A 23,995-nucleotide genomic window follows, 5' to 3' on the forward strand; every position below is an offset into this window, starting at 1 on the left:
AAGTTGTCCATGTTTATTTAAAATAACTCTCTTGAGAGTTCTAGATCAGCTTGGGCAACATAGTGAGTCCCCGTCTCTACAAAAAAAAATTTTAAAAAAACAGCGGGCATAGGCCAGATGTGGTGGCTCATGCCTGTAATCCCAGCACTTTGGGAGGCCAAGGCAGACGGATCATGAGGTCAGGAGATCAAGACCATCCTGGCTAACATGGTGAAATCCCATCTCTACCAAAAATACAAAAAAAAAAAAAAAAATTAGCTAGGTGTAGTGGTGGGCACCTGTAGTCCCAGCTACTCAGGAGGCTTAGGCAGGAGAATCACATGAGCCCAGGAGGCAGAGCTTGCAGTGAGCTGAGATCGCACCACTGAACTCCAGCCTGAGAGAGAGAGCGTAACTCCATCTCAAAAAAAAAAAAAAAAAAAAAAAAAATAGCGGGCATAGTGGCACATGCCTGTGGTCCCAGCTACTTGGGAGGCTGAGGCGGGAGGACTGCTTTGAGCCCAGGAGGTCAAGGCTGTGGTGGGCCATGATTGCACCACTGGACTCCAGCCTGGAAGACAGAGGGAGACCCTGTCTAAAAAATGAATAAATACATAAAATAAAACAAATAAATGACATAAAGAAATAAAAGGAAAGAACTCGCCTGTTTCATTTGGTGAGAATTACAAATATGTGACCATCCCATAATATTAACAAGGAGAAACCTCCTTTCCCCAAAGGATAATGCAGGCAGTGACCAGGTTTTGCGGTGCTTCTGAGAACACTATAATTCCAGCACATAGTAAGAGCTTAAAAAGGTCAGCTGTCATTAGATACCAGGCATTGAATTTACATATTTACAAATACTTTTAATTCATTTTTTTCCTGAATGACAACCCTAACTGAAAAATTAATGACGGGGAAAAAACACTAGAGAATCATCACAACCCTTAGGCTTCAAGACTTCCTTTACTTAAGAATCACTGAGGAAACAGAGCCACATATTGTGAGGTTTAAGTCACAGTATTTTATTTACTTACGAACCAGAGGATGACTACCAGTTGTCACTGGAGCCCTTCCCATACCTCCTCAGGACTCACTCTGGGCCCCTGCCAAAAGTAGCCTAAACGTTGCACGTTTGTATAAGAAATTTCTCTGCCCCTGGGAGCAACTCTTAAAAACAGTCATGGCTGGAGTTCAAGGACCATTCCAGGCTGTTCTAGATCACAATCCAGGGTCCCTAGGAAGACTGAGCCTCAACTGCCCTCATGGTAACCTGCTTAATGACACACGCTTATAATCCACTTCTTTCCTGTCTTATTTCACTTACTTTCCCCGATTTTACTAAATTCTCCAATTTTTCTTGGAATCACCTCCTAAATCATGCATTCTCAGTAGGGATGCTCCTGCATGCCAGGAGGCAAAATTGGTTCTGGGAGGATAGAGTGAAAAAAATCTTACTATTTTTATACTTTATATAGCAAGCCCATATAAACACACAGTTTACAAAGATATACACAGTGTATCAGTAATATTAACATTTCATGGGTGGGAGCAATTGGGGAAAAAAGTCTCTAAAGACTCCTCAAAGGGGAGATAATGAAAACAAGATAGAGCAACTATGTGGTAAATAAACCACGTGCCCTGAGCCCCCTGTCTCAGTGTTGGCCTCTGGTGAAACACAAACCAAGAGAGAACGCCAGCACTCATCCCCGTGCTCTGTTGGTCAAGGTCCGGTCCTCCGTTGCTTCACTTAACCCTTTAAATAACCTGGAAGGCAGGGAAAATTAGGTCCATATTTCAGATGAGCAAACTGAGGCCACTAGAAGTAAAATGAGTTACAGAGACTACAGAGCAAATCAGCAGAAGACTCAAGGTGACAGCTTGGGTCTCCTGGTGGCTGAGCAGGTGTTTCCTGGGTTCTCAGCCACAGCTTAGAACCATCTAGAGTGCCTAGCCCATGGCACACAGAAATAACACTACAAATAAATGTAAGCGGCTGTTACTAATAAAAATAAATCAGGTCTCCATGAATGGAACAAACAATGGTGCTACCCCACAGGTGACTTTATAAACCACCCAGTGGAAAAACATTAGTTGTCATTAACATGGAGGTTTTGAATGTCGCAACTCAAGGTTGAGCTCAATGGAGTTCAGAGACTATTTTATAGGACTCTTGGTAGAGAACTAGATGGGAGGCAGGGGAAGGACAGAAAAATCCCAGATCTTAGCTCTGGGATTTCCACAGAAAGAGAAGCCCTCCTTGACAAGAGTTCATGTAGGGATGCCTGATCCCTCAGCCCAACCTATGTTTACTCCTCCTTCTGTTCATTTATAAACAAACACCTCACCTCACATGGATCAATAAGAAAATGTGGCCCTGAGTGGTCCACATTTTGCCCTTGAAAGAAAACATTCAATCTTGCCCTTGAAAGAAAACACTCTGAACAAATATCCCTAGCTTTTCTGAGATGAAGTGAAAGACTCCATCACGCAAAACTACACTTCAGACAGGATTGGACTTAGATCCTAAGGCAGCTGTGAACCCAGAGGAAACAAGACTCATCTGATGGCACACACTGCTGTTGGAGGCACGTGGGGAGGCCAGTGTGGCTGAATGGATGCCGGCCTTGCATGAAGACCTGGTTTGGGTCCTCCCCTTAGCAGCACCACTTTAGGCAAGTTTTAAACGGCCCTGGGCCTCTGTTTCCTCTTCTCAAAGTTCCCTTCCAGCTCCAACAGCCTCTGATTTTTCTAAGCTGTCAAGTGCCTCTCTCTGTGCCGGGACCATAAATCCCATAAATTGCTGCAAAGTAACTGCTGATTAGTGTGATTAGCCTTGCTGATTATTAAGTACTGCTGGTTTCATTTTTCAGACTGGCATTACCGGGGGAGAAGCATCCATAGCTGATACATAAGACAGCTGATATGGAGTGAGATGAAGCAGAAGCTGGGACTGTAGGGACAGGCAGAAGGAGAGAGATGAATAGTCTGATTGGGCTAAGCGATTTTTCCATTAGGACACATGGCCTGGGCTAGATGAGTATATTATCCTAGCCCAGGACTTTCAAGTCTTGTTGGATAAAATTTCACTCCATCTCTGCAAGAAGACACCATCAAGGTAGAAATAAACTTAAACTGCTGTAATGAGTTTACAAAGAACCTAAGGGGTCAAAGACAAAGAAGTTCTATGCATAGCCTGCCTGCCTGCCTTTGGGTAGGACACCAGCTTAGGAGAACCAGGTTTGGTGATTTGCAAGCAGGCACCTGCTGTAGTTGTTTAAGCGGGTTACCCTGACATTGAACAGATGGCAGTGTTGCCCAAGAGGTGATATTGTCCAAAAGGTGATATTATAAACTGTGAAATCATGTAAAAGCATTAGTTATTACTAATATGCTGGTTTTAAAGGGCTCAACCCAACTGTTACACTCTTGCAGAGTGCAGATGATTTTACATGACTCATAAAAAGGAGCGCATGGAGAGGAGAAGAGGTTCCCAGCCCTGAGGTCTGAATTCAGTATAGAGAGAAGTCCACCTCAGAAGGAAGCCAGCCAGAGCCCACGTATGGATACCCTATGAGCCAGCTGCTTAAGTTCTCACTCTTACTTAGTCATACCCTACATGCAGGAAGCAGTCTTGTTCTTGAGCTTTAACCCAATTCGTTCCCTGGAGAAAACACTTCAAACAACTCTTCTATCCCTTCTGTGGCAGAATGAAAAGTCCCATCCAACAAGGCTACAATGTGGATGGGATTTGATGTGCATCCTGTGACATCCGCAAAATCAGAGGGGGCCTCAAAACTTCACATTGACTTCAATTTTCTTATCTCCAAACCTACGGCTCTCTTCGTCCTTCCAAGGGGTGATCACATTGGGGAAGCTAACATCCCTATAGACAAAGGTGCTGAGGTATACGGTTAATAGCGGCCCAATAAAAGCAAGCAGTGATGATCAGGTGATGCAACATAGACAGAAATGTGGCAAATTTGTGCACAGGCAGATGTTTGAACCCAATATAGACAAGGTCCTAATTATGGGGCCCACCTGATCCTTCTACAGCTTTAGGAAAATACAACCTCAGGATGCTGGCACTCACGTTCTCTCACACATTGTGACTCTTACACCAATTATATGCAGCAGGTATTGCAATGCCCATTTTGCAGACTGTATGGTAAGTGAAGTGTCCAAATTACATAGTTAATGCTGCTCTCCTGAAAGCTCACCCAGTGTTCTCTGACAAACCCAGAGCTGTCTTGGGCTACCCAAAACCAGAATTACAGAGCATGGCATCTGAAAAGGGTTTTTATTCAGTCCACATTTGAAGACCTTTTCCTTGATTCCCTTGACACTGTCTCACTTGTTAAAAGATGAAACAAATCTTGTTTGCTTTCTGTGAAGACCTCCAGACCCAGACCAAAGAGAAAAAAGGAGCAAAGACCCTGATCAGTGGGAAAATACCATAGGATCACGCTTGATTTATGAAACTTCAACATTTATGGAATTTTAAAAAATGAATATAAACTTGAAAGTGGGAGCTTCCAAATAATGCAAGAATAATTTAGCATTAAATTGAAGAAAATTTGCATTCTGTTCTCCAAGCAGGAGAGGGAGACCAGGCATCACTTGGACAAACAGTAGTATCTTCATCTCATTCTCGGCTGCTTAAACCTCCCTTGAAGAAGTCTCCATTGATACAACACAGTAAGGTCAGTGATGTTTCCTTTTCCTGCTCTCCTGAGGTTCCTCATTTGCATTCTATTATTGCATTCGCTAGACTCTTTCAATTTAGTCATTTCCAGTCTCTCTCTCCATAGAGAAAGAACTATGGCTCATCTCCCTCAACAGCCTGGCACAAGGTTTGGCAAGAAAGTCTATACACAGAATCCATGAATCCAAGAAAGCCCATGCAGCTCAGCCAACAGTTCTCAGCCTGGCTTCGTGTTGGAATCACCTGAGGGCAATGCCTGTCATCTGGACTCATATATGTGCTTTGCGTGTTTGTGTGTGTTCAGTCTTATTCTTTTTAAACTACTTGTAACTTTTTTTATTTCTAAAAGATTTTTTAAAGTTAAAGGAGTAACGTAACATACATATATATTCTCTTTACCTGAATTTACCAATTGTTAATATGTATGCTACATTTTCTTTTTCTCTTTCTCATTCTGGGTGTGTGTATTGTGTGTGTGCATACACACACGCACGCACTCATATCGTCTGTCTGTGTGCTGAACCATTTGAAAGTAAGTTGCAAACATCATGACTTGTCACCATTAGCTATTGCACCATGCATCTCTTCAAAATACAGAACATCCACTTACATAACCACAATAAAATGATCAAACTCAACATATATGAAATTTTGATACAATAATGTTATCTAACATGGAGGCCATATTCAACTTTTCTTAATTATCCTTATATAATATCCTCTGTTATTTATTTTTTTCAATTGGAACCCATCAAGAATCAAGCACTGCATTTGGCTGTTCTGTCTCTTTAGCCTCCTTTAACTGAGACAGTTCTCCTCATCTTCTTTTGTTTATTTGTTTGTTTGTCCATGACATGAAGCGTTTGGAAGAGACCATGCCAGATATCCAGCAGGATGCCCCACAATTTGAATTAGTCTATTATTTCTTTATGATTAGATTCAGATCATTTTAGGCAACACTGCAGGTATGTTGTACATTTCCACTGAATTACACCAGAAGGATGGGTTAGTTTGTCTCATCATACACAAGTTTGATTACTTTTGTTCAGGTGGAGTCTGCCAGATTTCTCTCTTATGTTTCCTTTTTGCTTGGGTGATTCACATGCATGCCAAGGTTTGAGAGGCCTGGCTACTCAAAGGGTGGTCAGCAGAGTAGCAGCGTTGGTTTCCCCTGGGAATTTGTCAGAAATGCAGCTAGCTGTCAAACTCCTGACCCAGAAGGGAACAGTTCTGGTCTCCCTTTGTTACTCTTCTATTGAGTAGACCAAGACATGGTGAAAGAAGCACCACACAAGAGTGAGGACTCAGGTGTGACCCCAGCTGTGCCACTTCAGTAGCTTTAAGAGCCTGGGCAGATCACCTAACTTCTCTTATTCATTTGTAAAATAGAGCCACTGCTCACCCTCCAGGTCAATACGGATGGCCACCTGAGATGATCAAGGGGAGTGTGCATGGATTACATGAGGGTTGCAAGAAGGCAGCAGATTAGATACGATCAAGAAGAGAAGCAAAAGAGAGAAAGTATTTACTAAATGCCAATGATGACATGTCTAGGTGTTTTATATCCATCATCTCAAATTTCACAACAATGCAGAATAATGAAACGACCTCTATGGCTTACCATATACAAAAATCAACTCAAGATGGATTAAAGACTTAAAAGTAAGATCTGAAACTATAAAAATCCTTGAAGAGAATAGAGGAAACACCTTAGGACCTTGGTCTAGGCAAATATTTTATGCCCGAGACCTCAAAAGCACAGGCAACAAAACAAAAAATAGGCAAATGGGACTATTTTAAACTAAAAAGCTTCTATGTAGCAAATGAAACAACGAACAGAGTGAAGAGACGACCCCTTAAATGGAAGAAAAACTCGAAAACTATTCATCGACAAGGGACTAATATCTAGAATATACAGGAAATTCAGCAGTTAAAAAACAAATAATACCATTACAAAGTGGGCAAAGGATATGAATAGATATTTCTTAAAAGAAGACATATATATGGTCAAAAGATATATAAAAAGATGTTCAATATCACTAATTATCAGGAAAATGGAAATCAAAACCACAATGAGATATCATCTTACCCCAGTTAGAATGGTTATCATTAAAAAGACAAAAAATGACAGATGCTGATGGGGATTCCGAGTAAAGCAACTCTTACATACTGTTGGTGGGAATGTAAATTAGTACAGCCACTATGGAAAGCAATATGGAGATTTCTCAAAAAACTAAAAATAGAACTATCATACCATCCAGCAATCCCACTACTGGGTATTTATCCAAAGGAAAAAAAATCAATGTTTCGAAGAAATACCTGCACTCTCATGTATACTGCAGCAGTATTCCCAATAATAAAGTAAGGAATCAACCTAAGGATCAATCAATGGATGAACAGATAAGGAAAATACGGTATATGTACACAATGGAATACTAGTCAGCCACGAGAAAATGAAATCACGTCATTTGCAGCAACTTGGATGGAACTGGAAGTCGTTATGTTAAATGAAATAACCCACACACGTAAAGACAAATATCATGTGTTCTTACTCATATGTGGAGCTAAAAATGTTGATCTCATGGAGTAGAGAATAAAATGATAGATACCAGAGGCTGGAAGGATGAGTGTGCAGGAGTAGGGGAAAAGGAGAGGTTAGTTAATGGGTACAAACATACAGTCAGAGGGAATAAGTTCTAATGTTTAATATCAGAGAAGGGTGACTATAGTTAACAACAATGTATTGTATAATTCAAAACAGCTAAGAGAGAGGACTGGAAATGTTCCCAACACACAGAAATGATAAATACTCCAGGTGACAGATCCCCCAGACACCTTGACTTGATTGTTACACAGTCTACGCATGCAATGAAATAGCACATGTACCTCATAAATATGTACAGATATTATCCATCAATTTAACAATTTTTACAACAGCCTTGGGAGGTAGGCATTATTATCTTCATATTAGAAATAAAGAAATGGAAATTCAGGAAGGTTGAACAAATTATTCCAGGTTACACAGAAGAAACAGCAGAGTTAAATTCAACCAACGTTTGACTTCAAAGATCATGCTCTTACTGCTGAATAAAGAATGACAACTTATCAAAATCCTTGCTTCTCAAAATGAGAAGGAAATTGGCAATACTGAGGAAGGAGATGCAAAGACAGATCAGTGGGATGAAAAAAAGGTGAGGATTGATTGAGAATGGTTAAGAAGACCAACATCAAGTGGTAGATGAGAAAGATTTATACATGGGAGCTGAAAAGGAGAATGAACTAAATAGAGTCAGGGAAATGGAAGTGCCAAGATAGTTGACATCAGCATTGTCTAGAGAAAAACTGATGTTACTTCAGTAATGAATTGTAGTGTATAGGCATGGCTAAGATACTGCTGGAGGGATTCATTCTGCTCTGGCTGGGAGGTTGACAGATGATCAAATTCTGATACTTCTGCTAATATTAACAAGGTTGTCATAGCGTATATGTTCCATTAGGCAGAGATTGTTTTGTTTCCTTTTGTTTTGTTTGTTTGTTTCTATATCCCTAATATGTAGAAGAGTGCCTGGTACAGAGAAAGTGTTAAGAAATATTAACTGATTAACATTAACAACACAAATATCTAATACTGAGTGTTTCTTCCATGTAAAGTGCTCTTAGCTCCACAAGAGCCTATAACTTACTGATAACACTTCTCAGATGAAGAAACTGAAGCCCAAAGATACAGCAACTTGCCCAAGACCATACCAGCTATAAGAAGCAAGCAAGTTTGGAAGCCCAAATTTTTTACCTCCAAATTGTGAAGACTCTGCATTACTGACAGCATTAAGTGGGCATTCAGTGTCTCCTCCATCATGAAGACAATAGATCTTCTTGTCAACATGCTAAGTCTACTAGGCAGGCCCTTTATGTTCCAGAGCAGCTGCTGGCTCCATGTGTCTCACTACCCAGTCTTGCCTGCCAGATGTCCCTGGAGCCAGCATACCTCAGAATGCAATCAGTGGGTATTTCTTGTGATCATTTTCCCTTGGTTTGTCAACAGGAGAGTGATTGATCACAGCTGGCTGTGGCAAGATGGTCAGGGCAGCAGGATGCCTATCCGGTGCCAAATGAGATGAATGCCAAGATGAAGCCAGCATCTTTTCACTAACAGGCAAGGAAGGGGGAGTCCCTGGACAGCTCAGGACAGTCACAGTGTCAGGTATGTATGACTTTTAAGGATATCCCTATTCAGAATTAACTAATGTATACTGAGTGCCTAGTGTTGGGCTAACTGCATTCATATACACTATTCTTTGAGCCTAAAAACCACCCTGTGATAGGGTAGCGTAATCATCCTCAATTTACAGGTCATCCCCAACTTGACTCCTGCAAAGTCACAGAGACATGAAGCAGTCCAGATGTGAACTCCAAATCCAGCATGTTTTTCATAAAATCAGAATCTCTTTCAGCCATAAGGTTAAAAATACCAGAGAAATGATCACCCTCACTCAAGTTAAAGCATGGTCTCCAATCTTGTTTTCTTTCTCCATAGTCCATTTTTGGACTTCTAAGAACTATTCTCATAATTAAAGTCCTGTAATGCTGGCTTTGACTACTTACTGTTATTGTGATAATAGTAAACCTATAGAAGCAAAGTCTTGATTAACCAGAATCCTTAGAGAATTCTTGCATGCATCCATTCAGCAAATGCTTACTTAGTATCTACCATGCACTCTGCAGCCTGCTGGGGAGTGGTAAGGCTACAGGAGAGTAAGCAGCTCCCACTCTCGAGTAGCTCTCAGCTCAACATGGCAGACAAGCAGAGATCAATCAAATGCAAGGTACAAAATTCTATGCCTGGGGAAGCTGGGCCAAGGTGAAGTGGAGTCACCAGGTGAAAGTAGGGGATGGGCATTTGATATGGTTTGTCTCTGTGTCCCCATCCAAAACTCATCTCAAATTGTAATCCCCACGTTTCGGGAGTGGCCTCATGGTAGGTGACTGAATCATGGGGGTGGACTTCCCCCTTGCTCTTCTCGTGATAGAATTCTCACAAGATCCAGTGGCACCACGTAGGACATGGCTGCTTCCCCTTCTGCCATGATTGTAAGTTTCCTGAGGCTTCCTCAGCCATGCAGAACTGTGAGTCAATTAAACCTCTTCCCTTTATAAATTACCCAGGCTCAGGTATTTCTTTATAGCAGGGTGAAAATGGACTAATACAGGAAATTGGTACCTGGAGTTTGGGGCACTGCTACAAAGATACTAGAAAATATGGAAGAGACTTTGGAACTGGGTAATAGGCAGAGGTTGGAACAGTCTGGAGGGCTCAGAAGAAGATCGGAAATTGTGGGAAGGTTTGGAACTTCCCAGTGACTTACTGAATGTTTTGACCAAAATGCTGACAGTGATAAGGACAATTAAGTCCAGGCTAAGGTGGTCTCAGATGGAGACAAGGAACTTACTGGGAACTGGGGTAAAGGTCACTCATGGTATGCTTTAGCAGAGACTGGTAGCATTTTGCCCCTGCCCAGATCTGTGGAACTTTGAACTTCAGAGGATGATTTAGGGTATCTGGTGGAAGAGATTTCTAAGCAGCAAAGCATTCAAGAGTTAACCTGGCTTATTCTGAAAACATTCAGTTATGTGCGTTCACAAAGGGATGGTTTGAAAATGGAACTTATATTTAAAAGGAAAGCAGAACATAAGGATTTAGAAAATTTGCAGCCTGACCATGTGGTAGAAAAGAAAAACCCATTTTCTGCGGAGAATTCAAGCCAGCTGCAGACATATGCATAAGTAATGAGGATTTGAATGTTAATAGCCAAGACAACAGGGAAAATGTCTCCAGGGTATGTCAGAGAATTTTGTGGCAGCCCCTCCCATCACAGGCCTGGAGGCCTAAGGGGGAAAAATGGTTTCCTGGGCCAGGCCCAAGGCCCCACTGCTCTGTGAAGCTGCTGGACTTGGTGTCCTGTCTCCCAGCCACTCCAGCTCCAGCCATGGCTAAAAGGGAACAAGGTACAGCTCAGCCCATTGCTTCAGAGTGTGTAAGCCCCAAGCCTTGGTGGGGCTTGGGCTGTGTGGTGTTGGGCCTGTGGGTGCACAGAAGACAACAGTTAAGCTTTGGGAACCTCCACCTAGATTTCAGATGAGGTATGGAAACAGCTGGATGTCCAGGCAGGAGTCTGCTGCAAGAGCTCTCATAAAGAACCTCTGTGAGGGCAGAGCAAGAGGAAATGTGAGGTTGGAACCCCCACACACAGAGTCCCCACTGGGACGCTGCCTAAACTACCATCCTCCAGACCCCAGAATGGTAGATCCACAGACATCTTGCACTGTGTGCCCGGAAAAGCTACAGATACGGAATGCCAGCCCATGGAAACAGCCACAGGAGTTGAAACCTGTAGAGCCACAAGGGTGGAGCTGCCCAAGGCCATGAAAGCCCAATTCTTGCATTAGGGTGGCCTGGATGGAGACATGGAATCAAAGGACATTATTTTGGAGCTTTTTTAATGAATGCCCTGCTGAGTTACAGACTTGCATGGGGCCTGTGGCCCATTTGTTTTGGCCAATTTCTCCCATTTGCAATGGGAACATTTACCCAATGCCTATACTCCCATTGTATCTTGGAAGTAACTAACTTGTTTTTTACTTTACAGGTAAATTGGCAGAAGCAACTTGCTTGTCTCAGATGAGACTTTGGACTTGGACTTTTGAGTTAATGCCGGAATGAGTTAAGACCTTGGGGCACTGTTGGGAAGGCATGAAATATGAAAAGGACGTGAGATTCGGGAGGAAGCGGGGCAGAATGATATGTTTGCACTCTGTGTCCCCACCCAACTCTCTTCTCAAATTGTAATACCCACATGTTGTGGGAGTGGTCTGGTGGGAGGTGACTGAATCACGTGGGTGGATTTTCCTCTTGCTCTTCTCCTGATAGAATTCTCAGGAGATCTGGTTGTTTGATAAGTGTGTGGCTCTTCCCCTTTGTTCTCTTTCTCCTGCCATCATGTAAGATGTGCCTGGCTTCCTCTTCCCCTTTGCCTTCCGCCATGATTGTAAGTTTCCTGAGACCACTCCCCACACCTCCACTAGTCATGCAGAACTGTGAATCAATTAAACTTATTTCCTTTACATATTACCCAGTCTCAAGTATTTTTTTATAGCACTGTGAAAACCGACTAATACAGCATTTGAGGCAAAAGAAGCAAGGTAAGGGTTTGATTGATTTCCGTATTTCCTGTATTCTACCTTTAGGAAGGAGAAAAAAATAATCTCATCTCATGGACCTGGTTCATTTTAATAAAAAAAAAAAAAAGCATCTACTAAATCGTAGGTCCATGGTAAGCCCAATTTCCTGGACCCATTGCACCATTAGCCACAGCCCAGAACAAGATAAAGGATGCTTGAAAACATAAATTTCAATTCAAAATCCTGAATCATCAAGGAAAGCTTCGGTTATATTCACTTGACTGGACTGCCTCCTAAGCTGCAGGAAGAATGTACTGTGCATATACTAAGTAAGTATGCTTCAATATTAGGAGCTCAATGGCAATTCAACACAGGTTTTCCTGTGTGGCTCCCAATTTATCAGAATCCGCAATCCCACCACCACCCCAGTTCATCCTCCAGTTTCCTAACACTGGGTTCCTGGGTTCTGACCAGCCCCCAACTTGATTCTAAACTCCCATTTCTAGCAATTTGCCAGCTGAGAGCTAGCAAGGGGAGGCTAAGGCATTACTCACGGCCCTGCATTAACAATGGGGAAAGGGGCACTCAATGACACTCAGCAAAATACCCAGGGTCGCACAATTGTTGGAAGAGGGTCAGAACTGGAATCCGGGCTCAGAAACAGAGTGAACCCACTGCATTCAAATGTGAGCTCCAGAAACCTTAGCTGTGTGATCATGGACAAGTGATTTTCTCGCTTGAGGTTTTCACATATTTATACAATGGAGATAATAATTTCCACCTAATAGTACTGTGTGAGAATTAAATAAAATTAGTACATTTGCATATTTGCATATATATGTATTTGCATATATAGTTCCTAGCTAGGTAACTGACTTCCCTCTCACAAAGTCTTAAATTTTCCCGGATCCTTTTTGGGAAACCGGCTCCAGGTTTTGGCATTATCAAATCTGCTTCCAGGTGATGGAATAATTCTAGAAAAAAGTAAAATTGAGGCTCAGTCAGTAATGGCTTTAGCTATTCCCTTCCCCAGACTGGGCAAGGCAGGGCTGGAGGTGCTGGCTGGGAAAGGTGGGAAGAGAAGAAAGAGGGAGCCCACATGCTTCCATAGGACCCCCCGGTTTTTCAGTCAGTACATACTGAACACGATACGATGTACATGTGAAAGGACATGTGAATCCTTGTATGACTGTGTGCACTCAACAAACTTCTTGTGCCTTTTTAAGCTATCACATATTTCAGTATTCACTTCAATTTAACTAAACATATTGCTAGAGACAGAGAGACGAATGTATTTTAATCCTTTTTTGTGCCACCTAAAAAGAGCAAATGAAAGAGGAACAATTGTTAAGCCGTATCTCCAGCCAGATCCTGACCAACACCTGCAAATAGACACACACACACACACTCACACACACACACACACACACTCACTCACACAAACACCAAATTCCACGTTTCTGGGAAAAAGCCTTACTCCCACCCCACCCTTCCTGCTGGTTCCTTAGTTTCCGGGAAGGCACCCTCTCCCGGCTTGGTAACCTCCTTGAAGAAACCTGTTGCTAAGTCTGAGGTCCTGTGTGGACGCCCCCACCTGGTGGCCGAACCTGGAAAAACGTTTCCAACCAAGGAAGACAGGTAATGTAACTAACTCCGAGGCTCCTGAGCCCTTCCGACCACAGCAGTCATGGGTGAACTGGAGGAGAACAGAGAGGAAAATCCACTGCTAAATGCTTGGAGGAGGAGGGGGAGGGGGGTGTTGCCAAGGTCATAGGCAATTCCCTGCCAAAACCCTGGTACAGTACAGCTTCCTAGAAGCAGCCATCAGGATGACTAAACCAGAGCCAGGAGGCAGAGCTTGACGGCTGGACGTGCCCTGCAAGCTCCGAGATGGGTGCTGACAGCACAGATTTCCAATCTTGAGTGAGGAGCACCCGCGCCATCCTCTCCCCCCTCCCAAATACGGGTGGATTTTCCATCCCCAGTGGCAGGTGCAGAGGGAGTTCCTTCTTCCTTCTGGCCATGCATTTACATCCGGACCAGCAAGGAGATTCTTTCTAGGAGAACAGTGCCTGGGCGCAAACCTCCAGGCCAAGCCCCTCACATTTCTGGTGTTCTAGCCCAGCCAAAGCAGGAGAAGCAGCAGCAACTGAGGCTGAAGGAATATCAGATCCCAAATCAAGGAATGTTTCAGCCAAAAGAGTCCCCGGCCCCCTCACCTCCTGGCTCTGTGAAGCCCCAGCCCCTCAGCCTAGGCTTAGACACACACATTCCCATTCACTTCCCTAAAAGGAATCCTAAGACATGCATTTTGGCCAGTCCCAGCTCCCAGTCAGAGCAGCACCAGGTTCTTCTTTGTACCAGTACCCAGCGATCAGAAGGGTGGCACAAGCAAGCAACAGACAGACACACACACACACTCTCCACTATGGGTGGTGCGCACCCCTCCCATCCCCAACTAAACTCAGTGGCGACCCCAACAGAAGGGATCCACCCGAAACAGAAACACAACGCTCATGGGAGGACCCGCTTTATCCTCTTCAACCCTCACATTAATTGGAAAAACCCACATAATTATTTTAAGCTTTCAAACCAACACCCCGAGAAGATGTCATAAATGCGCACCCGCGCGCGCACACATCCGCCCAAATCAGCAGGGGAACCACGCTTCGTTTTTTAAGCCCCCGGTGTGGAGCACCCGGAGACCGGCTCACAGACACACACACACACACACACACACACACACACACACACACACACACGGAAACGCGCGCTGAGGACGGTCTGGTCTCCCATTCAGCGGGAAAGCATCCGTGGGTTTTAAACCCCAGAGACTTTTCAGCTCCAGCCCCGACCCCGAGCCCCCACGCGCGCCGCCGCCGAGGGCGCCCCGAGCGGCCGGGTACTCACACCAGCGCGTGGTAGAGCAGCGCCCAGCCCCGTGGTCTCTCCAGGGCGTCGTAGATCAAAGTTTGGATGCGCCGGTACTTGGCGTTGTTCCTCTTGACGGGGCGGGTCAGCGGGGTCTTGGCCAGGAGCCCAATGCCCTGCGGGGTCCTCCGCTGCCCCTCGTCGCGGCCGCCGCCCTCCAGCAGCAGGGTCCCGTCTTTGTCGGCTCCGGCCCCGAGCGCCAAGGTGACTTGCTCCACGTCGCCGGGCGCCAGTCCCACTTTCCGCTCCTCGTCGCCGGCCGCCGCCGCGTCCCCCACGGCTGGGTTAGCGGCCCCGCCGCCTCCGCCGCCCCCGTCGCCGCCGCCGCCAGCCGCCCCCGCCGCCCTGCGCGCCTTGAGCCCCATCTGCCTCGCCCCCGCCGGCCGCTTCGCCTTCTCCGCTGCTGCTCTGGGAAGAAGGGGCGCTCGGGGTGCGTGAACGAGGCGGCGGCGGCGGCTGCTGCAAGCCCGGGAACTCCAATGCCATGATCCGCGCGCCCCTCCCCACCCACCCCGCCAAAAAGCAGGCAAAGGCGGACCCCCTGGGGGGCAGGGGAGGCCTGGCAGGGGGTCAGGGGGTCACATTCCGCGCAGGTCAGCCGCGGGACCCCGAGGGTCGCGGTTCGGGGGCTGCGGGGAGGCTGGGAGGGCGCGCGAGGCTGGCGCGGAAGCGCTAGGGCGCGCGGCAGCTGGAGCCTGGAACCGGCGCTTCGGGGCGGCGGCGGCGGCGGCACCCAGGCCGGCAAGCCCGAGACAGCATCGCAGTTTATTTACAAGCCCGGTGCCAGCCGCCCTCCCGCCCGCCCGCCACACGCGCCGCCGCCGCCGCCTCCTCCTCCCTCCTCCGCGCTCCCACCCGCGCCCCTCCCCTCCCGCTCCAGCCTCAGCTTCGCAGTAGCAGCAGCAGCAGCTAGCGCGCCGCGGGCCGAGCGCACGCCGCCTCCCTCCCTCCCTCCTTCACCGGGGTGGGGCCCCATTGTCCCGCCCCGTCGCGGCGGGAGGCCTGGGCGGTGGCGCCCCGCCTCTTCCCACCGACCCCCACCCCTGATTGTCTGGGGACCCCGGATCTCCTGGGCTGCCGCCGTTCCCGTTACAGCCAGGCAGTGAGCTAGGCGGCCGCAGAGCCCGGCTCCTCGAGCTCGCGTGGGCGTTGGGGCTTCCCCTGGATGGGGCGTGACGGGAGCCAGCGGGGGAAAGAAGAGGGAGGGAGGAGGGACTGGGGGGTTGTCTCCCACCGAACATTGGCTCTGTGGTTGCAGCTTTATGAATTTCCCTCACCCCCTACCCCTGCTCCTCGGCTTCAGAGGTAAAATCCAAGTTGTTGGGTTGGCCAAGGCCGGGCGCACTGCGAACGCACCGGCTCTGTGGTAGCGAAGCTGGTAACTCCCTCTTCCCTCTGGTTCGTGGTTCATGGTGGATACCGTGACCCTCTCCTCCCCAAGCCTTTGAATAGCACCTTCACTAGCCTGGGTGGGCAGAGGACTGAAGAAATGCAGTCAGAATCTTTGGTTCCTGCTTTGCTCCCGACTTGCACCCAAGCCAGTCATTCCCTCTCTCGTCTAAATTTCAATTCATTCAACCAATCTCTAACCCCTCATGAGCTTCCCTGGCAAAGGGTAGTGATCTCTGTCCTGAAGATATGAGGTCTATGCACTCCTAAGACCTGCGTCCTAGCCGGTGGAAGACAATGAAAAGACAAATTTTAACAGTAGAATTTCCAGTATTGGTAAATACTATGTGGTAACAAAATAGAGTGCTGTGCTATAGTCATTGGAGGAGTCTCTCTAAACTGGCTGGTCGTGGAAGGCCTCATTGTGGAGGTGACGCTTCGAGGTGAGACCCTAATGACAAGCTGGGAGCAACTATGTAAATATGCAGAGAGCCCTGGAAACAGCAGAACAGCAGGTGCAGAGGGGAAGGGTGGCTTGAGCCTAATGACAGTAGAGGAAAGTGAGGCCACAGGCAGAGGCTAGACCTTGTAAGACACTGACAAAGGACAGGAGCATCCTGCACTTCTTCCATGACCACCGCCATCGGAGAAGCCTCCATTCCTGCTGCCCCGTGACACCTGGGGCCTCCTTTCCTTCCCACTCTCACACCTCATGTCTGTCAGCTGGGGTGAGAGACATGGGGTGAGGGGAGAGCCTGTGAACAAGGCCAACGATCTATCCCTAGAGTATAAGAAAAGAGGAATCAGGCCTGCAAGAACACCAGCTCTGGATTTGCCTGGAGAAGTTAGCCAAGGAGAGCATAGGAGACAGGGAAGGGAAGAAGGAAGGGAAGAGAGTAGGAATGCATGGGCTGGGGCAGGGAAGGGGTCAGAGAACCACCACCCTATAGTATGACTGTCAAAGGGGAGAATCTCAGAAGGGGTCTCCAAATCAAGAAGGGGGGGAGTTTCCAGAGGAAGTTAAAGTATAAGAATGAAATCATTAGAACAGTGTGGGATCGATACAAAAATAAACTCAGTGCAACAGAATTGTTTGTCCAGAAACAGACTGTAGTAGGGGAACTTAATATTAAACGGGAAGAGTTGTGACAAGAACCCCAGGGGAAAATGCTGTTCACTGGTTGATGGGTTTTGTGAGGATTATAGTTGAAATAGCACATGGAAACGTGGCAGTGCACAGTAGGACCCCTGTAAGTCTATGAGTAGATTAATGCTCAGCGGTGAGTTGGAGTAAGTAACCAGTCCGGCAGGCTCTGGAAAGGAGAAAAGCCCAAGGAAAGGCAATTACTTGGATTAGAATATCTCCAAATGGGAGCTGGGCACCACAAAGCCTTCTCCTGCCCACGTGTTAGCCCTGCTATGCCCAACACAGCAAACTCACGTGTATTCTTCCGGTCCTACTTCCATCCCAACTAACCAGGAAACAACCTTCCCCTTTATCTCAGAGCACCTTTTCCAGAGTTGCTGTTCTCCCTCAGTCTCTTCCTGTTTTGTTCATTCATTACATTTATCACTGCCAAAAATAATCATATTTACATTCTGTTTACTTGTGTACTGTTGTCTTACTAAACAAGAGCAGGGACTAAGCATCATGGTTTTGAATCCTGGAAGTGTGTCTGTGATATCACAGGTTCTCAATCTGTGTTGACAGCGTGAATAAATGATGGATAAGTGAATGAAGAGTGTAAAGCTCCCAGCACAATGCGTGGCACACAAGCATTCGATGTTTGTTTGTGGGTGAGATTTTTGTTTGGTTTCGTTTTACCATTGTGAAAGTCTTTGTACTTAGGAAGTCTTGCTGTCCTTTATGCTCCTTGTGACTTTAAAAACATTTTGACAGTATTTCAAATAAAAAGGCTCACTAGATAAACATAAAAAAACAAGTCAAGGAATGTGGAAAGAAAATGTGAGAATTTATTATTGCATAATTAATCAAAAGTTCAGATTCCCAGAATGACAGTTTGGATCCTCAGGTACATGAAGAGACTTCCATTTTAGTGGGAGCTTCAGACTGTCAAATATTACAATTTAAGATAAGGTGCAGGGGCTATTTTCATGCCTCCCATAAAAGATGAGGTTAAGTCAATAACAAATTCATAACTGAGCTAATTAAACTCAATGACAGGGAAACTGTCAGGTAGTTGAGTCTAAGAAATGGAGTTGCTTCGATAGTATTATAATCCAATGGCAAGCAGTGTTTAGGTTTCTAACAGGGGCTTTGAAAATGTCTTGAAAAGCAGAGTGTGCCCTGAGTGTCATTTGAGGAACTGCATAATCACAGCATTCCACAGCACAGGTTTCAGCTGAAGGAAATCAAACATCCTATATCCCATTGGAAGGAAACTTATCAGAGGCCTAAACTCCCTAAAAGCCTCAGGTTCCAGCTGAACATGGCACCAAAGCAAAGAGTTAGCAATACACTATCAACAAGGACAACAATGAGGCATTCCTCTCCTGGCTTTGAGCCCCAGCTCAAAGTGTAACATTGAAAACCCAGGCACCTGCTTCCCCTCCTCCATGCCTTAGCTTTCATTTTTGCTTTTCTCTTTAGCTGGTCTTCATCTCAGTGCATAGGCGAGATATCCAGGTAAACCCTCTCTCCTTTGCAGGTGAGGTACTTCCTGGGAATGAGTAAAAACAGAGAGACAAAAGGGCTTTCTCTGAGCCTACATTCCTGCCTCTGTAAACCCAGGGTTGTAAGTACCTCGTGACGAGGTGATATTCCAGTGATGGTTGTTGTGACTGTCATTGAATGAGTAGGACAGAGTCTCAGGTTCACAGGCATATGCAAATGGTGGTCCTGCCTGCCCTTCTCACTCTTTTCCCTAAACACATTAAATAATTGCTTTAGGCTAATTTTAAGTTTACTTTTATTATTTGTTACACAAGAAATGCAAAGTAGTTGTTAGGAAATTATGAAATGTAAATCAGCCAGAAGGCAACAGTAATCATCTTGTTACCCAGAAATACCCTCTGTGAATATTCTGATCATGACTATTGCCAACAGGACTGCAGCATGCCTGACCTGCAAGCAATGGATGCTCAGCCCCCAGTGGGGCACCTTTCCTAGGGGACCAGTCAGCCACCTGGTGGCAGGTTGATTACATTGGACCTTCCAAACATGGGTGGGGGTGGACATGTGCCATTACAGGAATAGACACGTATCCTGGATACAGAATTGCCCCTCCAGTCCTCAGTGCTTCTGCCAACAACCCCATCCATGCACGTAGGAATGCCTCATTCGCCGTCAAAGAATTCCACATGAAACTACTTCGGATGAAATAATTTGTCCCCTAAATGCTTACTGTGGACCTGGATATAAATCTACCTCTTAGAGGAGCCAGTGAGACAGGTCTTTGTAGCCAAAAAGAGCACTCTTTGCTTATTTGGAGAAGACAGGACAAGCTCTAATTCTTGGTCTAGGAACAACCCAGGCCAAAAGGAAATATGTTTGGGAACAATGGATCCCATTACTACCCTGTAAGCATTTTTTATTCTTGAAAATCCAATCTCAGCAAATCCTCAAATTTGCTGCCCTCTTCCCTTCCTCCAGGTCTTCCTTTTGTCTTCCCCTTTCCTAGACGTCGTATCACTGTACACTAGGACAGAGGAACTCTTTTTCCCTTACAGGGAGAAGCCTTCCTAGGAACGAATGAGAAGAAGCTAAGGAACAGCCTTGTACATGTCACTCAGCAGAGGAGGGCAGAATAGAGTTCAGCACTGAGATCGTCCTGGCTCTGTGACTTTGCGCTTAGTGACCTCAAACAAGTTGCCAGACTTATTTCTAGCCTGCTTCCTCAGCTGTACAATGGGACAATATTTATTATCCTCCCTGCCTCAGACTTCGTCTGAGTATCATTCCTCCCAGGATCCATGTTGAGGTAGGGCTTTGCAGCCTGTGATGTACTGTGCGCATTGACTACATTACTGGAAGGCATCTGACACAGCATCATGGAAGGCCCTCAAGTCAGGCATGATGGGGAATGAATGAGCTCCAAGCCAAATGGCGCTCACCTTCTCTCCAGATGGCAATGATTAAGGGGCTTAACTTAGATTGTTCTCAGTTGGAAAAGTGTTTCTTTTCCTGCCTCACATTTGCAATTTTTACATTAACCTTTAAATTAATTTTGCATGTTTCTTAATGTCACTTTTGTGTTTTTCTTTTAAATAATTACGTTGGGTAAAATATTCCATTTATCTACTTAATGAATTCATTCATTCCTCCCTCCAGTGAGCATTCACCGATTGCCTGTTTTATGTGTTGCTCTCCATCTATGAGAAACAGAAGGAAAAAATTAATTCTATATTTAGTTGCAAAGATGAGCTAATAAAATGCAAAACAATTTACTCATCTTTCTATGGTCATTGCTGTCAGTGACCTGGATCGTGGTAGATGCTTATTATCATAGTAACATTTCTTGTGTGCTTACTGTACACTTGGCACTGGGCTGAGTGCTATATATAGATTATCTCATTTAATCCTCACAACAAAGTTATGAAATAGGCATTATGGCTATTGCTTTTCATATCAACCATGATGAAAATTATACTTAGGTTAAGTACTGCGCCCAAGTTTACATGACTAAGAAATGACTGCCCCAGGATTCAAGCTCAGGTGATCTAACTCTGGAATCTATACATTTAACCAGTACGATATATTATTTCCTGAGAACGCTATTCCAGGTGGCAGGTTCAGTGTAGGCAAAGGCTTAGAGGCAAGACAGAGAGGGGAGTTCCCAGGGAAAATGGTTGTGATGGTTGGAGGCAAGCATGGATGGAGCAGAGGCCACATGGGGAAGGCTTTCATACATATACCAGGCTTATGGACTTGGGGGTCATGAGTTACTTTAAGCATAAACTGACCTAATCCCAGGTGGTTCCAACAAAGGGCTTTCTGACAACTCTCTGGAGGACAGGTTGGACGTGAGAAAAATCAATTCAATCAGAGCAATTACAAGGCAGAGCCCAGCTGAGAGGTGTTGAGGCAGATCTTGGCGAGGAGGGGCTGGCTGCAAGAGGTATTTATAAAAGAATATTGCCAATAATTGGTACCTAAAAAGACAGGGCTGGGTCATGGGTCACTTTGCATTTTAGAGGCAGAAACAACCTCCCCACAATGTTGCAGCCTCTCGCCATCCTGACTGTGAGCTCCCTGCTAGGCTGAGCATCCTCTTCTGGCTCCAGTAATTGGCTCCCTGGGCAGCCTGTTTCTTTCTCTTCACCAAATGACACTTCTTCTCTTTGGGTCCTGATTGTTAAAACACCCAGTTTGCCCATGTCATTTGCATATCCCAATTATCCATTGCCATTTTCCCACTAATGAGCCCATGTGCCTGCATTTAAGAGCTTCTGACCCAGAGTCCACTTGCTCAAGGGGGCCGAAGGCAGCAGGCACAGATGCTATTCATAGTGCCTTCAGGCAAAAAGGGCTGGGGCCGTTTATCTTACCTCCCTCTATTAGGACTGGACTAACTCTCTAGACAGCAGACCTTTATGCCTCATTACCCCATACCCGCAGACACCAGGATGCTCAGTGTACCTTGGTTACAAGAAGAAAAGCACCATGCCAACTGGAGAAGCACTCTGTGTTCCTCCTGCAATCATAACAGGCCCATTGTGCCCTGAGGCACAGGCGCAGATCCTATTAAAGCCAAGGCCTTCTTAATCTCCATCTCAGAATTCTTTGCAGAGGGGAAGCTGATGTTTGTGTGCTAAGCCACTGGCCAGGAGATGATGCCGAATAGGGAGGGAGAGTTCAGGCTTTTGAGACCGCCTGCCCTGGGTAGGAATCTTGTCCCTGAAAAATGCTAAGTGTTTGACCCTGCACAGGTTTAATAATTAGCCTTAGTCTCACCTGAAAAGTAGGAATAATAATAATCACCTTGAAAAGGTATATCAGGATTAAGAGAGTTGACATCTGTCAAACTTTAGCATGAAGAGGCATTCAATTCATATTCATTGATATAATGTGAATGGTACCATATTCATTCTTACCATTACGTCCAGATGAGAAGAGAACTTTCGGGTATGAAGCCCAATGTTGCTCTACCTTCTGTGACAGTGACCCACATTTTATATCACAATGCAGTCCACATAATAGAATACACATACAACTGAAATGACATTTTCTATTCCATATGTTATAAAATGCTGACTGCAAGCTATAATCGTTGATAGTACTGCCATAACAAAATCCCACAGACCAAGTGGCTGAAACAATAGAATTTTACTTTCTCAGGGCTCTGGAGGCTGGAAGTCTGAGATCAAGGCGCAGGTAGGGTTAGTTTTCCCTGAGGCCTCTCTCCTTGGCTTGCAGATGGCCAACTTCATACTGCATCCCTACATGGTGTTTCCTCTCTGGGCATGCCCCCTCATGCCACCTCGTGTGTCCAAATGTCTTCTTATAAGGACACCAGTCAGATGGGATTAGTTCCCACCCTAATGGCCTCATTTTTAACTCGGTTGCCTCTGTAAAGGCCCTGTCTACAAACATGGTCACATTCTGAGGTCCTGGGTGTTAGGGTTTCAATGTATGAATTTTGGGGGGCCGCAATTCAGCCCGTCACATGAACGCATCACAGTGACTTCACATTTTACTGAGGGTCATCAATCTGGCCTATAAAATGTTAATCCAGTTCAATCTTCAGCCAAGCTATTTGATTTCTGCCTGAATATCTCCATCATATGGGGTCTCATTGCCTCCCAAGAAATCCCATTGTTGAATAACCAATGTACTCACCAATTGCCAAGTGTACGTTCTATGGCCAGACCCATGCTAAGCATCTTCTTTACCTCATTTAGTTGTCACAACTGCCCTTCAAAGTTGGTGTTACACAAATATACATTCAAGAATGTGTGTGGCCGGGCGCAGTGGCTCACACCTGTAACCCCAGCACTTTGGGAGGCCGAGGCAGGTGATTGCCTGAACTCAAGAGTTTGAGACCAGCCTGGGCAACATGGTGAAACCCCGTCTCTACTAAAATACAAAAAATTAGCCAGGCGTGGTGGCATGTGCCTGTAATACCAGCTGAGAGAGGCTGCCTGTAATCCGAACCTCTTGGGAGGCTGAGGCAGGAGAATCACTTGAACCCAGGAGGCGGAGGTTGTGAGCTGAGATCGCACCATTGCACTCCAGCCTGGATGACAAAGTGAGACTCTGTCTCCAAAAAAAGAATATATGTGGATTGCCCAGAGTCAGAGAACAATATCTCAACAGAGATTCAAACTCAGATTTTTCTCCAAAGCCCAAAAGATGATGTCTGCGTTATTGGAAAGTCCTTCATGTTGAGATAAAAGTCTCCCCAAGTAATGTGAATATAAAAAAGATGATAAAATTCAGTTGTTTCATAGGAGGCCTGTGATTCCATAAAGTTTTGGTGTTTGAAGACCTAGGTTTCCATTCCAGCCTTGATACTTTCTAAGTGGCCTTGGGGAAGTGATGTCAGTTCTCCTGTACTTCGTTTCCTTCTCTGGAAATGGAGAAGGAACTAAATATAAATAACATTTACCTCTTGTGCCCGTGGTGAGTTTCACAGCTGACTGTAGAGACCCAAAGCACTGAGGGTCTGTATCTCAATCTGTCTCTATCTCAATCTCTGTCTCTGTCTCAGTCTACTGAGGTTATTGCTGCCTCCCAGCTGGTTCCTTGGGCTATATTCTCATTGCTGCCTAACCAATTATTAATCTCACTGAACTTCATTTTCTATTATTATGATTATCCTTGTATTATATATTATCTGCATAATAATGACT

The 23,995-nt window shown here is 45.5% G+C and overlaps 1 protein-coding gene across 1 annotated transcript in view; it reads right to left on the reverse strand.

Annotated features, from left to right (window-relative positions):
• KCNQ3 (potassium voltage-gated channel subfamily Q member 3) overlaps positions 1 to 15,731 on the reverse strand; it is a 365,166-nt gene extending 349,435 nt beyond the window's left edge. Inside the window, exon 1 of the mRNA XM_023222961.3 lies at positions 14,774 to 15,731. Within this exon, the coding sequence (XP_023078729.1) occupies positions 14,774 to 15,159 (386 nt within the window). The 5' untranslated portion in view covers positions 15,160 to 15,731. The remainder of the gene's footprint in view (positions 1 to 14,773) is intronic.
• Between the last annotated feature and the right edge of the window lie 8,264 nt (positions 15,732 to 23,995).

The sequence above is a fragment of the Piliocolobus tephrosceles genome, chromosome 7 (assembly GCF_002776525.5).
Source record: "Piliocolobus tephrosceles isolate RC106 chromosome 7, ASM277652v3, whole genome shotgun sequence".
Lineage (NCBI taxonomy): Eukaryota > Metazoa > Chordata > Mammalia > Primates > Cercopithecidae > Piliocolobus > Piliocolobus tephrosceles.